At 43.3% G+C, this 16,916-nt stretch overlaps 1 protein-coding gene and 1 long non-coding RNA gene across 3 annotated transcripts; one reads left to right on the top strand and one right to left on the bottom strand.

Annotated features, from left to right (window-relative positions):
• Positions 1-1,186: 1,186 nt before the first annotated feature.
• LOC128137886 (uncharacterized) lies at positions 1,187-2,190 on the bottom strand. Its single transcript, XR_008233897.1, has 2 exons — positions 2,115-2,190; positions 1,187-1,478 (listed from the first exon to the last, which is right to left on the bottom strand). It is a non-coding gene; the product is annotated as an uncharacterized LOC128137886 (long non-coding RNA).
• A 2,516-nt stretch (positions 2,191-4,706) lies between these two features.
• On the top strand, positions 4,707-11,474 carry SRP19 (signal recognition particle 19). Of its 2 annotated transcripts, XM_052778282.1 has the most exons (5): positions 4,707-4,861; positions 6,569-6,644; positions 7,688-7,759; positions 8,933-9,044; positions 10,131-11,474. In XM_052778282.1, the coding sequence occupies exons 1-5, from the start codon at positions 4,722-4,724 to the stop codon at positions 10,262-10,264; spliced, it is 534 nt and encodes a 177-aa protein (XP_052634242.1). In that variant the 5' UTR covers positions 4,707-4,721; the 3' UTR covers positions 10,265-11,474. The 2 variants fall into 2 exon arrangements, with proteins under 2 accessions (XP_052634242.1, XP_052634243.1); XM_052778283.1 differs by lacking the exons at positions 4,707-4,861; positions 6,569-6,644 and adding an exon at positions 6,659-6,877.
• The last annotated feature ends 5,442 nt before the right edge of the window (positions 11,475-16,916 follow it).

The raw sequence follows: 16,916 nt of genomic DNA, 5'->3' as shown, positions 1-16,916 counted from the left end.
TCTAGCATGTTTAGACTATGCAGTGTAACATCAGGTTAAAGAAAACTAAACATGTAAGCTAGGTCTGAATAAACCGGCACTTGCACATGACACTTCCCAGTAAAACACAGAGAAACTGTGTCTCTTCAAACCATCTACATTTTCTTGGGCTCCCACTTCTAGTTAGGACACTTGCATTTATCCCAGGTGAAATGTACCAGCCTGTACCACAACTGCTTTGAATTTCTGTTTCACAGTTGTACAGGGGTCTTGTTGCTGGGTTGTTTTGTTTGGGGTTTTTTTGCTATTTTTCTTTCCCAGACACCCCAAACAGTAAAAATAGAGTCTGACTAAGGACACCTGACTTGCTGCTGACAGTTTATGCGCTGAGGGAATTCTCTGCTTGAGATGCTTGCAGTGCAGTGCTCATTCCCTGTGACTTCCCCTTCCACTGCAGTTACAGCAAATAGAATAACCTCACCAAGTTACATGCAGCTTTCAGACACCAGGATGCCTGCTACTGACCAAAGGCATTATTTGCAGTCTTGAAATTTTGCTGCAGATGTACATGACTCTTATCCTCACCAGCAATTATACCTTCTCTTCATACTGCTTCAAATGTTTAAAAGGTGTCAGCTTTTGATTCCTTCATCATTCAATTTCTGAGGTCAGGGACAGCAGATACTTGGGAAGCACATGCACCTACAACGTGCCTGAGCTAGTGTGCTTTGTGACCTACTTCTGTCTCTGAATTCCTCAGGCTAGAAATATGCAGAATTCAAGTCTGAAGTGTATTTCTTATGGCACTAGAATAAATGCAGTGACTGGATGCCATGTACTCAATGAAGTCATTCTACAGTGATGATGGGGATTAAATTGACATATCTGTAGCCAGTGCTTCATTTTAGGCATGCTAGTTTCAAGATACTGTGAATTCTAGCAACAATAAAGGAGATTGGCATGTAATAATAGCATCTGCAGAAAAGACGACATGCTTCCCCTGTTGTGGTCAGTCATGTATGCCATATGATCCAATCTGTAACTCCACAAACTCTATTTCCAACAATTTTTTAATTATTTTTCCATTTGAAAAAGATGCAGAAAATAATTTTTGTCATTGCCACAAATACTGATACAGGCTATGTAGCTTTTGTTCTGTTACAGTAAGTTTAAATATTGTTTTAAAAGATAAGCCATTAATCTAATATGTTGGTATTAAGAAGTTTTATGAATTCAAAGGAAAAAAACCCATGCAATTGTCAAATACAACAACATTAAATAAATACATAAAATCTTTCTCAGTGTCCTCATTAAGTGGACTGAGAGCAATATTAATATGCAACAATGGTGCTGTGCCACTCACAAACTGCAGCTGTATTTAATGCTTTCTTTAACCTGATGTGGGAGCAGTGTTTCTCAAGGTGATGTTCAATGGTAGCCCGTTATGCACCAGAAATTGCTTTACGAAGTAACTGAGAAACTAAAAACCTTGCAGAAATCTAAGGGGGAAAAGAGAAGTAAATTTTAATTAAGTTTTAGCCTGTGTTTTTATTTAATTGTATGTGAAGCTGTGGTAATACCAAATAAATATTTCTTAGCATTTTTTCCTAAAAGCATTAGATTGTTCTTCAATTTAAACTCTGCTATAGCACTGTCCTTCAGAGGGGGATTTGTGTTTGTACCCTTTTGGTGGGTTCAAACCTATGTGTCCCAGAAGGAAAGGGCTATGCATATTATTTGAAAAAAACAAACGGCAATAAGCTTGATTTGTAACGTGGTTTAGCGATGACCATGTTTCATGCAATGGTCTGATCATAAATACGCCCTGCACACTGCATGCCTGCACAGAGACACAATCAATATGTAATGAAATCCAGCCTGTCCACAGTTCACGTTGTATGTATGGTCACAGAGGATTAAACGGTGTCAATGGTTCTTGAAGCCTTTTTTAGCTTTAAGACCTTCTTCTCCCCAGTCACAAGGACAGGGACCACAGCCTGCTGTTTGGGGAGCACAACCCCACCACTGTGGGATGCGGTTGCCATGCAGGGGGCATGCAGGTGAAACACTTGTAGGCCAAGGCTACAAATGCTGCTGACCTGCCCACCTCCCTCCTTCCCGCCCCTACAGCCTACCTCAGTCTGGCTGAATGCAGGTGACAACAGTTGACAGGACAAGCTTCTGCCACTATGGCTGATGTGCAGATGTAAGCACTGATAACCTGGACAGCACCCAAGGTAATGGCAGCTCTAACGCTTTTTTAGATGGTGCAGATCTCAATGGAAAGTCAATTAATGGACACATGAATGTGTGTATGCAATGGAGATTTAAAAGAAAAACTCTGTGCAAAGAAGGAACAACATAGGAAATCCATTACCAAGCTAGTGTTAACAAGATGAGAACATTTTGTTGTTAAGCCAAAAAACGTCTAAGTAATTATTTTTAATAGATATCTCTTAGAGGGGTACACTTAACTCTGTATCAGCCAGCTTGATGGTAATTGGGTAATCCTCCAAAACTCTGTCTTTAGCACTGGACAACTATTGCATCAAAAGCTTCCTTCATAACTTGACACACCTTGTTTACATAATGGCTTTTTTTTAGCTGAGGACCTTGTTGAGTCATGTTTGTGAGGCACTGCCAAATTGCTGACTTGCTACCAGACAGCTATAGTTATATTTTCGAAAGCTGCTACTGCTGAGGCCCCACTGTTGTACTGTTCATATTTTCTGCAGTACTTTTGTACAGTGTATTCACTTCTGACACAATGAGAGCAAAGACAGAAGACAACAAAACTGACCATCATTCAAAAGACTGAATAGACAAATAACTTATTAATCAGTGCCAAATGCCACCCTAATTCTTTCTGAAGCTTCTCCATAACTCTTAACTCTTCCACATTTTCATGACCTGTACTTGCAGTTCTTACCTGGGAATATCACTGTGTTGCACTGGATCTCAGCACCCTCCTCTTCTGTATTTCATCGCAGGGAGCTAGAAGCTTTGGTGGAGCAGAAAAAAACCGTAAGAACATGGATAAATATTGAATAAATACCTTCAGTTCTTTGGTCTGCTACATAGCTGCTGCGCGCAGTTTAACTGGCAAGTCCAACAGTGAACAAAATGTGCCCTGTGAAATTCACAGAGTGACCAGATGGTTGAGGCTGACAGGGACCTCTGGATGTCATCTGGTCCAACCCCCACTGCTCAAGCGGTGTCACCTAGAGCGGGTTGCACAGGACCATTCCCAGACGGCTTTTGCATATCTCCAAGGAGGGGGTACTCCACCATTTCCCTGGGCAACCTGTGCCAGTGCTCGGTCACCCTGACAGTGAAAGAGTGTTTCCTGATGTTCAGAGGGAACCTCCTGTGTTTCAGTCTGTGCCCGTTGCCTCTGGTCCTGTCACTGGGCACCACTGACAAGAGCCTGGCTCTGTCCTCTTGGCACCCTCCCTGCAGGTATTTATATACATTGATGAGATCCCCCGAGATGAACCAACCCAGCTCTCTCAGCCTTTCCTCCTGGGAGAGATGTTCCAGTCCCTTCATCATCTTTGTGGCCCTTTGCTGGACTCTCTCCAGTATGTCTGTGTCTCTCTCAAACTGGGGAGCCCAGCAGCAGACACAGCACTCCAGGTGTGGCCTCACCAGTGCTGAGCAGAGGAGAGGGATGACCTCCCCTGACCTGCTGGCAACACTCCTCCTAATGCAGCCCAGGACACCATTCACCTTCTTTGCAGCAAGGGCACACTGCTGGCTCATGTTCAACTTGCCCACCAGGAGCCCAGGTCCTGTTCTGCCAAGCTGCTTTCCAGCTGGGTGGCCCCCAGCATGTACTGGTGCCTGGGGTTGTTCCTCCCCAGGTGCAGGACTTTTTGCTTCCCCTTGTTGAACTGCGTGAGGTTCCTGTTGGCCCATTTCTCCATCCTGTCCAGGTCCCTCTGGACAGCAGCAGGACCCTCTGGTGTATCGGCCCCTCCTCCCAGTTTAGTGTCATCTGCAGACTGGCTGAGGGTGCACTCTGCCCTATCATCCAGCTCACTAATGAAGCTCTTAAACAGGACTGGACCCAGTACTGACCCCTGGGGTACACTGCTAGTTACCGACCTCCCACCAGGCTTCGTGCCGCTGATCACCACCTTCTGGGTTTATCTTTGATTAGCGCTCGTAGCCCGTTCTGGGTGCTTATCATCGCTCCCCCGCCACCATTAAGCCCGCACGCTTCACAGACGTGCCAGGCAGAGCCGGCTGCGGCTGCCAGGACTCCCGCCCCCTTCTCCCGGCGGAGCACTGCACAGGGCCCCAAGCGGGAACGGCGCTCCCTGGCGCGCAGTGCGGCCCCCCGGCCGACTGCCGGTGGCGCGGCTCGCCAGCCAGCCCGCCGGCTTGAACTGAGTGCTGGCTGGCTCTGCGCGCTGCAGCCTGGACGCCGTCTCTGCGGGTTCGCACGGGCGGGCCGGTCGGACGGACGGACGGCGCGGCTCACGCACTCTGACGTGCTGCCGCAGCGACTTCGCTCTCGCACGACGCTTCTGGCGGCGGAGGCGCCGCCGCCCTCGCAGCCCCAGGCGCCGCGGAGCGCCTTCCCCAGCAAAGCCCGCCCGGACCCCTTCTCCTCAGCCTACCCACGCACCGCGAAGGCGCATGCACGGCAGCGCGCGGGGTCTACCAGCAGTTATGCGGGGCCGCGTTCTAAGGTGACGCGCTTTAGAGGCAGCAGCACCGGCCAATGGGATTCCAGGATGCGGAGCAGCGGGGGCGGGATTTCCTCGCGAAGGGAAAGAGCAGTGAGGGCGGTGCGGGTCGGTGGCGGTGGTGAAGGTGGTGGTGGTGGTGTTATGGCCGGTGCTACCACCGCCGCGTCTCCGGCCGACAAGGAGAGGTAACGTGGTCTGTGCCCTCCCAGGCAGCGGCGTGCCCAGCTGCTGCCCTTCCGCCGGGGGCTGCCGGCGCCCTTCCTCGGCGTGGGGCACGGTCGGCGGCGCCTGAGGGCTGCAGCCGGCCGTGAGGGGCTGGGGCTGGAGCTGGGGCTGGTGCTAGGGCTAGGGCTAGGGCTAGGGCTAGGGCTAGGTCTGGCTGAGGGGGACGGCGAGCGGCTGGCGCCGGGCTGGCGGGCCGGGTGGCGAAGGCGCACGTCGGCTCGGGACGGCGGGAGGTGGGTCCGGCTTGCAGCTGTAACAGCGTTGGCAAGTACGTGCGGTAGTCTGTTGCAATAACACGTCACATAAGATGGCTGCACGCTGAATCGGATACGGGCTGCACGCTGTGTTTCGGCCGAATAACCCGCGTCGCTGTGAAGCGGGGCCGGTTCCCAGAGGCAGCGGTCGGGTTCGCAGTCCGCGTGCAGTGCGGCGAGGGGGGCAACCGCCAGTGTCCCCGCCGCCGGCATTCTCGGCGGCCAGGTTGACGTTATCCTCAGGGAGGAGGCTTATTGCAATGCAGGTGTTGAGGTGGGAGGTTGAGGTTTGGCGGTTTCCGATCGGGGAGCGCCCGAAGCTGTACTGTGCTGTTACTCCGTCCACGTATGGTGTCGCGCAGAACAGCTGAGGCGAGCAGGAGCAGGAGGTGGGCGGCGGAGTATGTCGGTGGCTGTGAGCGTCGGTAACGGGACCGAAAATCTCCTGTGCAGAACTGCGCCGCTTTCGCAGAAGTAGTAGTGGGCGCGGAAAGAGGGCTGCAGCTAAGAGGGGAAAATACCAGTGGAAAGATATGTAGGAGAAAAAGAGTAGCAAGAGTCGGGATGACCGAGGCTAGCTTTACAGGCAGCAAGAAGTGTTTTCTGGGAGGCAGTAGGGATCAGTGGTCCTCGTCAGTCTCCAACTAACTGAACATTAGCCTGCTCCGAATTACTTGCTCGCTTTCCACTTCCCTGTTTTCTTATGCCGTCATGGCTCCTCATTCAAATGTCGGCGCTCTTCAGCCTCTCCTTGTAAGCCTCAGCTAGTTGCTTTTTTTATTCTCTAATAAGAAGAAAATTGAGGTTTTGCCACTCTTGCCCCCTGTATGTGCTTGACAGGTTTAAATCTACTGAAAAATCTTTTCCGTTTCTAAGCATAGTTTTACAGAGGCTTTATAACTTACCCAAATCTGGGTTGTTCTGTGTGTCGGGGGGGGGGGGGGGGGGGGAGCAAATCCATAGCAAAAATAACCCGCTTCTTGCTTCTGTTAAGAACTTGTGTATTTAGTGTACTACAACCTTTTCAGGAAACCTTTTTTAATTCTTTTCAGGGAAATGTGTATGTTTCTTTCTGGGTTTCAGGGGTTTAAGAAATGGGTCGAAACATTCTCTTTCAGCCTTCTTTTTTTTCTCAAGATAGATAGTGCCTTCCTTTGTACACACTGTGCCCCAAAAAGTGGCGTTGTAGAAGAAATATTTGACAAATGGTCACGCAGTGTCCTGGATAACTCAAAATGGGGTTTTGCAACATCCTACTAATTGGTCTAGGGAAAATAAATGGTTGTTCTAAGCTGCTGTGGGAACTTTTGTGTTACAGCTGTGAGATTTATTTTTTGTTTTACTAGGAAAATACTGCATAAGCAATTAAGGAGTTGATATTACGTACTGAAACTCACTGTTTTCTCTTTTTAGATTCATCTGTATTTATCCAGCATATTTGAATAACAAGAAGACAATAGCAGAAGGAAGAAGGATACCTATAGACAAAGTAATTTTGTGGGTGGCAGGGAAATATGATGTTTTGTTTTGCTATGCAGTAGTGTGTAGAGAGTTGGAAAATAAATCTCAAGCTGTTGATCTTTACTATCCCCCATGGCAAGTAGCTCGATAACTGGAAATTACAGTGTATTTGAAGATAACCTAGAGTCAGCATGCAAATTTGGTAGAAGAGCACTGGGTTTAAGTGTCTACTTTCATGTGAGCAGCACCTTTGGCAAGCAGGTGAAGTAATGAGAAATTTAATGCACTCAAACTCCTACATAAGTAGTTTGCCAAATTAGAAAGCGATGCAGAAAAGAATAGCTAGCTAATGATTGTTCTTTGGTGACTGACTATATATGCCTGTACTCTATGCCCTGTCCCCTTTGCCACTCTCAAAGATGGAACTTACAATGCATGTGGCACATAGCCTTGGCAGCTGTTGTTGCTTTTAATCTGTCCTGAAATAGCTTTTGATCATCTCACTCCTTTGTAATATTTTCAACAAGCAGTGCTGGGAATATAAAAAGGGCTTTTCTCACTGCTTAGAGTTGTTTGTTTGGGTTTTTTTTCTGATAATGGTTAAAGTCTTTCTTGACTATGCAAGTTTGCCAGTCAAAGATCTCTCTATGGGAGGAATCTGCTGCCCTGTGCCTAGAAAGTTTCCATTCTTTTCTCCTTCAGTCCTTGCTATAAGTTTGCTGTTGCTGATTCATGGCTTATGGGGTTTTTTTGTAAATATAATAAATGTTATTTCATTTCAATTACTTTTCCTAAGCAATTTTTCTACTTGCTACCCTGTCCTTATTAATTCTGTCTCATCTGTTTCCTGTTTTACTGATGTCTTACCTCTTCTTTTTTTTTTTTATGTTTTCTAGACCATAGGAGCACTCACAGGTGACTTCTGCAGTAGATTTGTCATTATTTCAAGTGCCCTCTCTTTCCTCATCTGCTTTTTCTAGTTACAGAGTACAGGGTGGGAAACAGCTAACTGTTGCTGTATAGGTAGTTCATCACTGAAAAGTAATTAACTGTAATACATTGTTTTAACAGGCTGTTGAAAATCCTACATCTACGGAAATCCAAGATGTATGTGCAGCCGTTGGATTCAATGTGCTTTTAGAGGTAATTTAAAAAAAAAAGAAGAAAAACCCCACCACAAAAACCCCCACAAACTTGTTATGTGTGTCTGTTCTTCTTTCATTATAACTTTTCCTACAGACAGGATAAATTACAATTGAGAAGTTTTTTGTTACCAGCCAAGATATTTGCTTGCTTTGAGTAGAAGCTGACCATAATGATGCAGTAAATGTTGGAAAACCCAGATCTCTGAGATGCTGCTGCTTTTAAGCTTATAAAAAGATTACTGTTATTTAACTGTCTTTCTGAGAAGACTATCCTAGATCCTTAAAAGTGTGTCAGAATAAAAGCTAATTTTTCAAGCTGCAACTCTGCAAATTAAACTTTTAAAAAGGCATATTCTTAATGAAGGGTGGTTACCTTTTGGAATGAGCGTCCTATAGGAATGGGATTCTGATGCTTGAAATCTTCAGAGTCCTTTGGAGTTAAGTTTTTGGCAGAGAACGTAATTTTTTTTTTTTCAGTGTAATACCTGCTTGCTCTTTAAATAGTTTAAGTTGGTTACTTTTTTCTTAGGGAATGAGTCTGGGTTTCTAGAGAAGTAGCTTTTTGCAGTTCGTTTTCTGAGGTAATTATTAATTTAAAATACTGTTAAATTTTCTAAGAATAATTTAGGTCCTTATCTAAGAGTGTGACTGGTATCCAAAACTGAGCACAAAATCACTTTGCTTTTTAGAAGAGCTCAAATGTATTCCTGTTAGTGCACACCAGCTTGTGAAATAGCCAGTACCAGTAAGAAACCTGTAACATTTTAATCAAAATGAAGGCTGTGAGTATCCAAAAGCAGGGGGCCTCAGACTGTGATCTATGACTTACTGTCTCTAGGTGTCCAGAAGTGTTTGTGGCTGTGGAAATGAAACAAAAACTTGTGTCACTGCAGTCCAGACTGGTGGGGAAGTAGAACAGTCCCTGTAGCAGGTTGCTCACTAAATTGTTCAGTACCAGTAGCTGGTTGCAGCAGTGCTTCTGAAAAAGTTGTGCTATAGCTTTGGATACTACTGCAATGGCTAAATGGTGGATGACACTGTTGGAGAGCTATGGTTGTGGTTTACATCTGTTCAGAATTCCAGGCTGCTATGACTTAGATCAATTGCCTGACAAATTTTGCAGAAAATATTCCAGTACTGATTACAGTAAGTTTCTCCTTTTGTATGACAGAAAAATAAGATGTATCCTAGAGAGTGGAACAGAGATGTTCAGTACAGAGGTAGAGTACGAATCCAGCTCAAACAAGATGATGGCAACCCATGTTTACCTCAGTTTCCAACACGTGAGTAGAGTACCTGGGTTAGGCACTTTATTGGTTAACAAAACAGAAAGACTTTGTTTATTTTGTTATGTTACCACCTTGTTTAATTAGTTGTACTATTACAAATTTTACAAGTTTACATTAAATCTCTTTGCCTTTGTAAGTCAACCAAATCAATCTCTTTGCCTGTAGAAGTGAACCAAATCAAGTTGGTCTGTGAGCATTGAGTGGAGTTTGTAGAATGTTGTTGTCTTTGATTCCGCTGTTTCTTCAGTGGTTGCATTGCAGGGGATTGTGAGGAGCATTGTGTGATCGCCATGTTGAGCAAAGCAGCTATTGAGTTCTGGCTTACTGTTTTGTTGACAATTAAAACAGAGGATTTGGTATTAAAATGGCTAAATTCCACCTTTATCTGAGGTTACATGCATCAGGTAGGCATCAGTATGGATGCCAAATTGATAAAACACAATACTGAGTTCAGTTGAGTTTTCTGCTGGCCATTTTCATAAGTTAACAGTGGTGCGGCTCCCTTTAACTAATTAACAGGAGTAGTTCATCTTGAATGACAAGTAATACAGTCTTTTGCATTTTTCCTGAAAATTAACCAGTGTGTAAAAGGGAAGCAAATATGTATCTGAAGTGTATATCTTAAGAGCAAGAAGAATACTGAATCTAGCATAAGAGTGCTGTTGGTCAGAAAGAGATGATCTAAAACCGTATTCCTGCCGGAGGACAGCAGTGCCTCTCTAAAAATGCTTGCAGCTTTTGCCTGGTCATTCTGTCCCAGGTATTTTAGGCCATTAAGAGGTGAAGGGAAAGAGTAACAGGAAGGGTGTAGATGCTTTGGAAATTGTCCAGTTATGTGCCTGTTGCAGTCTGCTGTCATGTTTATCAGTCCTGCACTTTTTTAAAATTTGGGGGGGGGGGGGGGGAGGTTGAGAAGCGTTTTTCACAAACTTCTAGCTACACAAAGGAAGGAAGCAGGACTCCTAGGCTTTGTACCTAGTTTAACAGAAATCTAAAGTGGGGCTAAAGTTTCTAACTTTGAAAATGATGCAAACGTTCTTAACATAGAAGGTGTGCATTGATATCTGCCTGTATTTTTAGGTAAATCGGTGATGCTGTATGCTGCGGAAACCATTCCCAAACTGAAAACAAGAACCCAAAAAATAGGAAGTAACGATCAAAGTCTTCAGCAAGGAGAGGGAGGCAAGAAAGGTAAAGGGAAGAAAAAGAAATGACCTCATGTCTGGAATAATTGTTACGTCACATAGTTGTACTTAGGGAAAATGTGGATGGACACTCACTTGCTGCAACTTTGAAGTGAAATACATGAGGAAAAAATGAATAGGTGAAGCTGAATAGAACTGCCTGCTTTTCTTGGAACTGGAATGCATGAAGCTGCCTCGCATATGTGTAACAATAAATCTGTCTTCACACACAATCTGCAAGCCTGAAGCTAGCATCCACTTTTAAAAGTGGAAAACCATAAGCAAATGGGGTGGGTGGGAGAGAAATATGCAGCCTTTGATAAATAATTAAATATTCTTATGCTTATTCTTATTCTTTCAGACTAGATATCTGAAAACTGGTTGCCTTAGTAAACCATTTATCTGTGCTAGTGAGGCGATTGTCTTAATTCTGGAGGGTCTTTGCCACTAAAAGAAAAATGTAGATCAATGAAGTTGATGGCTCTGTAAACTTCCCTTGCTAATAATCTTTCACAATTGTCAAGTGTACTAATAAAGGTGACATGTTAATTTTTAAAAAAAATGTAATTTTATAGAATACTTTTTCCAAAAGTGTTAGTTTTTCCTCCACAGCCTGTTGTAAAGAAGTTGGTGACATACATTGTAAGGATAATATTGTAAAGTTTTAAGATAATCTGAAAAAAAAATCTCCCTTTTGTCTCTTGTATAATATGGGATACTACATTATCCTATTTTAGGGGGCTATTTGAGAGCTAGGAAATGTGGATTTGTTTTCTACCAGTCAAATACTATTTCTGATATCTGAGGCTTGCAATATCTGGTAACTTAAAATATTACTTTTTTTTATGTAGTACACAGACAGGGACAGAAGGTTATTTGGAGCAGATGAGTTGGTCAAAACAGCTGTCCAGTAACAAGGCTTCTTCAAAGTAATTAAGAAATGTACTGTGCAAATTAAATGAGGGGTAGTTTACTATAAGGAGACTGAAAAAGAAGCAGTAGTACCTGTTTTGGTTTAAAAACAAAAATCCTGCATGAGTTTTCTAATCCTTACTATATGAAAACAAAGTCAGTTGAATGCTTTCACAGATGACTGCTGGAAACAAGTTATCGGATTATTTTTGATAAATTTTTATGTGGCAGTATTCTCATTCAGGATTTGTCTCGTTTGTCTATCTGGTATACTATTCTATGGCATAAACTTTTTCCCACTTTAAAAATAAACAGCATTCAAAATGTATCTAGACATTTAATGACTATTCTAAAGAAATGAAACTTGGTAAAGTTTTTGACAATGTCTCTGCTGAAGTTACCTGTGATTGTAGTTTCAGTTTTCTTATGTTCTTATATTTCTTGTTCCACTCGACTGCATCTTTTTCAAATAGATGGTGAGTTACCAGTGCCCCTTGAAGGTGATGCTGATAGGTACCAATAGTGCAACTGCATAGAGCCCCTGACTTGTGACTAGTTCAAAGTCAATTGTATTTCTTGTCTGTAATAGTTGGTAAGCGTGGTTCTTGTGTTGCATTATTTAATGAAGGAGGAGGATGTGTTCTCATTCTCATGATGAAGTTCCTCAGGCCAAGCCCTGTACCAGTGTGAGAGCAGCAGTATGTAGGCACTCTAAAATAGAATGGCTTAGGAGAAGAAATTCTGTGTTCTAAGGCTGTAATTGACAGTGGTCACATACAAATGTCTTCAGTTTTTTTCTGCGGATGTTACAGTTTACATGAGCTACCTTTGGAGTTTCTGGCCTTGAAAACACGCTGAAATTTTGAGAAGTTGGGTAAATGGTATTTCTGTGAGTTGATGAAATGACATGGGGTAGGAACAGCAGGAACAGGTGCTATCTGAAAAGTTTGTTTGTTACAGAAGACAACTGGACATGGTTGGAGGTTGTTAGTTATGTCCACTCTGTTACAGAGTTAGGTTAGTTGCAACATGGGAAAAAATACAAACTGAGGCATGTGAGCAAGAGTGGAAGATAGACTTGTAATATAAAAGACCACAACTGCCCATGGATTGTGGGGCTGAAGTTATTCCTGGCTTTTCCTGACTGCTGAGGAACTTTTGTGGAACTTTATTTATGAGAGCTCTGTGAAAATTAATTGGTATAGGATAACTGTGCTCTGTGGTGTTAAATGGAGGGGAATGACTCCAGCCAAGTCATGATCCTGTTATGCCTATGGCCTGGTTTCAGCTGGGATAGAGTTAACTGTCTTCCTAGTAGCTGGTACAGTGCTATGTTTTGAGTTCAGAGCAAAGAATGTTGATAACACTGTTTTCAGTTGTTGCTCAGTAGTGTTTAGACTAATGTCAAGGATTTTTCAGCTTCTCATGCCCAGCCAGTGAGAAAGCTGGAGGGGCACAAGAAGTTGGCACAGGACACAGCCAGGGCAGCTGACCCAAACTGGCCAACGGTGTTTTCCATACCATGGGACGTCCCATCCAGTATAGGAACGGGGAAGTGGGGGGCAGGGATTCGCTGCTCGGGGGACTGGCTGGGTGTCGGTCGGCGGGTGGTGAGCAATTGCACTGCGCATCATTTGTACATTCCAATCCTTTCATTATTGCTGTTGTCATTTTATTAGTGTTATCATTATCATTATTAGTTTCTTCTTTTCTGTTCTATTAAACCATTCTTATCTCAACCCACGGGTTTTGCTTCTTTTCCTGATTTTCTCCCCCATCCCACTGGGTGGGGGGGAGTGAGTGAGCGGCTGCGTGGTGTTTAGTTGCTGGCTGGGGTTAAACCACGACAGCCTAAGTATTGTTAAGTCAGAGCTTTAGACTACAGACAGCTGAAAAATGTGGAGGTCAAGTCTGAGGGGGTATCTGTTTACAGTGGCCAGAAATTAAATATCTTAAGAACTTGTCTGTGCTATGGTATGTATGTTGAGAAAGAACCTTAGTGGCATTGCTTACCAAAATTTCTCAATCAAAGAACCCAAAATAGTAAGGCTATTAAAGTTTAAGGATCTTGCAAAAGACTGAGAAGGACTTCTGAATAGAGTAATACTGAGCTCAAATATGTAAAACTGTGATTCAATCAAATGAACAAAGAAAGCTCTATGGGTATTTTGGGTAAAGCTGGCTTTTTTTTAAGCAAATTGTGCACTGCTAGGAAATGGGATGATTGCTACCATTAGGGAGATGAAGTCTGATTCCTTCAACCCCTGCCCGCTTATCCCCCATCTCTAAATGTGTTCATCGTTTTGTTTGTTTTGATTTCTGTCTGGCTTTAAAGTACACTGTGTGAGCAATATTTGCTCTTAAATGAGGCATCACAAAGTTAAACACAACTCCCCTCTTTCTGCCTGGGTTAAGCTTATAAACCAGACTTTGATTTCTGTATTTCCTGTTTTTTATTAACCTGGGCTCCTTAGAGGATGAAAACCAAGCAGGTCAAGATAGTAAGTCAGGTTCTTCTGCAGGTCTTTTCCCCCTTCTTCAGCACCCTTCCCCTCCCCCCTTCACTCCCTCAGTTCCTGGGAACAGGGAAGATGGTCAGAGGCAGTTGTGGGACTGGGAGTGGAGACAAGACTGCTGTCAAAATACAGAAATCCTGCAACTGTTGGTCTCAATGCTATCAAGAAAAAATCTTTTTAAGGGAGAAACTGGGTGATAATGGATGTCTTTTTATTTCAACTGTCTTAAGCAGTGTAGTTAACTAAAAAGACACTGGTGGTCTGTGGTTTCCTGTAGGTGGCAATATTAACAAAGGCATGCATTGCTGAGCGGGCATTTACTCTGCATCTAAGACGTGAGGAATATGGATATTGAGCTTGTGTCCCGTCAGAAGATACTAGTCTAGCTATTTAAAAGTATATCCTTGTACTGTTTTTTTAGTACCTAGACAAAGATTAAACATTCAAAATCCACGTGAGCTCAGAATCCTTATAACAGTTTCTGTGTCGGCAACGGATGGGAACATTGACGTTGGGCATTATGCAGATCTGAAGACAGGCAGTCAACAAAGGAATTACTAAAAATGAAAATTCAGCACTGTTGAGATAGGTGTTTTATTCTTTTAGATGTATGGAAGAAGGCACATAGCCACTGTAGCGGAAGCACAACTGACATTATTCAGTTCTTAATGGAAAGAAAGTGAGTTCCAGAAGGTCATTTTGGAACGTGTTTTAACTTGGGAAGTGACAATAATGTATGCCCGTATGTTGTTCCCCACTTTCAGCCATGAAGTAAATTTCTCAAAGACCAGCTCTGTGGAAATTCTTGCAAAACTTGCCTGTGTGTATATCCTGTTCCTTGTGTGCACCTAATGGTTACAGCCTTTTAGCCAGAACTCCCTTTTGGGGCAGCATATACATCTGGGATGTTTGTATGTGCTGTACTGAGAGCATGAAAGATGGTGTGGCTCCTTTGTTACCTTCTCTGTAGCTGCAGATGTAGTTGTGTTGGAATGGAATGGACTAGACTATTTCAGTTGGAAGAGACCTACAACGATCATCTAGTCCAACTGCCTGACCCCTTCAGGGCTGACTGAAAGTTAAATTATTAAGGGCATTGACCAAATGCCTCTTCAACACTGACAGGCTTGGGGCATCAACCACCTCTCTAGGAAGCCTGATCCAGTGTTTGACCACCCTCTCAGTAAGGAAATGCTTCCTAATGTCCAGTCTGAACCTCCCCTGGCACAGCTTTGAGCCATTCCCAGGTGTTCTGTCACTGCATACCAGTTATTTAGCTTCTTCCTGTTACAGACTGGCCTTTATGGGGTTATTTTAGCTCTTAGGATAAAATAACATCACTTTTCAAAGAGGTTTTTTTCCCCTAAAGAAAAAAGACTTAATACAAATACTCTCTTCATCTATTGCTTTATAATTTTTGAGCCTGTCAAGTCATTTGGTTGACACAATAAAAAGAGCAGAGCTCTTGAAGATAGTAAATTCCTGTAAGTCATGAAGCTGAGTGATCAAATTAGGAGATAAGACTATGTTAATGCATCAGCCAGTGAAGAAACTTCCTGTGCCCCAAACGGGACAAGGAAAGGCAAGGAGAATGAGTGTTTGTCCTTTCTGGTTGGCAGTTTGCTCAGATGAAACTGCATTTAATGTGTTGGGTGTTCAGTCAGCACACATGCAGCTGCAGATGAAGTACAGATTAGATCTGGTAAAATTGCTACCAGATGAGCTACCTTTTGCTAAAGGCCCTGAAAAGATGGGAGAATTGAGCATACCGTAGTGGCTGGTGTAAGGGAGATGGGAGGAGGCTGACGGTCACTGGGAGTATGGGACCTGGGAGAGAGCAGGGAACACTCCAGGCAGGAATTGAGTAGCCTGCACTGTAGTGCTATTTCTTATGAAGCAGTATGTATGTCTTTTTTTTTCTCTATCAAGGTTTGCAGTTTTTGGGGGGTGTGGGATTTTTGTTTTGTGGTTATGTGGGTTTTTTTTCCAGAGAGCAGAACTTAGACATGTCTAACTGAAGGCTTTAGGAACTCTCCTCCTGCAAAAATGCAGTAATACAAAATGGTAGGTATATGAAGTGTTGTTTTGTGGAATCCCATAGCCTCAGCAAAGGTGTCAACTACATGGCCTTCCAGAAGATGCTAAATTCAAAGCCATTAATCTTCAGTTATTTTTACTTCCCTAGTTCATGAGTTCATGTGGTCAGCTGAGGATTTTTTGCTCTGAATATCTTAATATTTTATGTACCTGGAGGAAGTCTGTTTTTCAGAAAGTTACGTCAACTTGGTTGTACAACTGAGGACTCCCTTAGTGGTCCTAGGTTGTCACTCCTCAAGTACCATTTCATTCTATCACACTGGATGTAGAAGTTCTCTGGAAAGACAAGACTGATGTTCACTATAGGCGCATGGCTGCCACATGCGGAGCTTACAGGAAATACTGACAGTGTCTTATGACCTACAAGAACTTGTGCTTTCGCTTTTTAAAACTCTGTTCTTCCTTCTTTGCATAAGGAAGTTATTGTTGCTCGAGTCTGAAATGGGGGTGGGAAGAGACTAAGGAATTAGTCATTTTTGTGCCGATTCTCAGGCTATTTCAACAGACTTGACAAGACCAGAATGCAGAATCAAGACACTTACTTGAATTTGTCAAATTAAAAAAAAGTTGTAAGGGTTTGACCTGACAAGCATCTGTCACATCTTCCACTACTTAGAAGAATTTCTATTTTGTTAACTATCTTGCCTTGGTTTGAAGAATTCAGTTTCATTTTAGTATCACTAGTGGTGATGTTATCATTGTGGGGTTTTTTAAATGTTTTTTCTGAACTTTTTTTTCCTTTTTGCTGAGTTTAGAAATGTGTAAGATAAAGCAGAACAGATGTCCTACTTAACAGTGGTAGCAGAAAGAACTCTTAAGTGTAACCCACACACACACCTGCCAGTAACTATGCAGCATTATTTTTTTAGGTCATTTACGGAATACTAGAAAATCCATGGGCAAGGAAAAAACTTTGCAGTCCCTGTAGCTTACCATTTGTCCCCTCTACATTTCTAAAGAACACTAGACCTTGATGATTCCTTAGGTAAGCAAGGCCATGAAGTCTAGAAAGCTATGCTGCGCAGGCAGCTGCTCATGGTGCTCGCTGTTGAGAACAGATTTGTATTCCAAACTCTTCTTTTAAGGCCTGATGCTCTAAACCAGCTCGGTTGCACTCTTAAGATCCAGTCATGAGGCAAAAGTACTTCCTTCAGGCT

Source organism: Harpia harpyja, chromosome Z (assembly GCF_026419915.1).
Source record: "Harpia harpyja isolate bHarHar1 chromosome Z, bHarHar1 primary haplotype, whole genome shotgun sequence".
Lineage (NCBI taxonomy): Eukaryota > Metazoa > Chordata > Aves > Accipitriformes > Accipitridae > Harpia > Harpia harpyja.
Note: the sequence above shows the minus strand (reverse complement) of the source record. Positions and strands in the feature narration are given on the sequence as shown.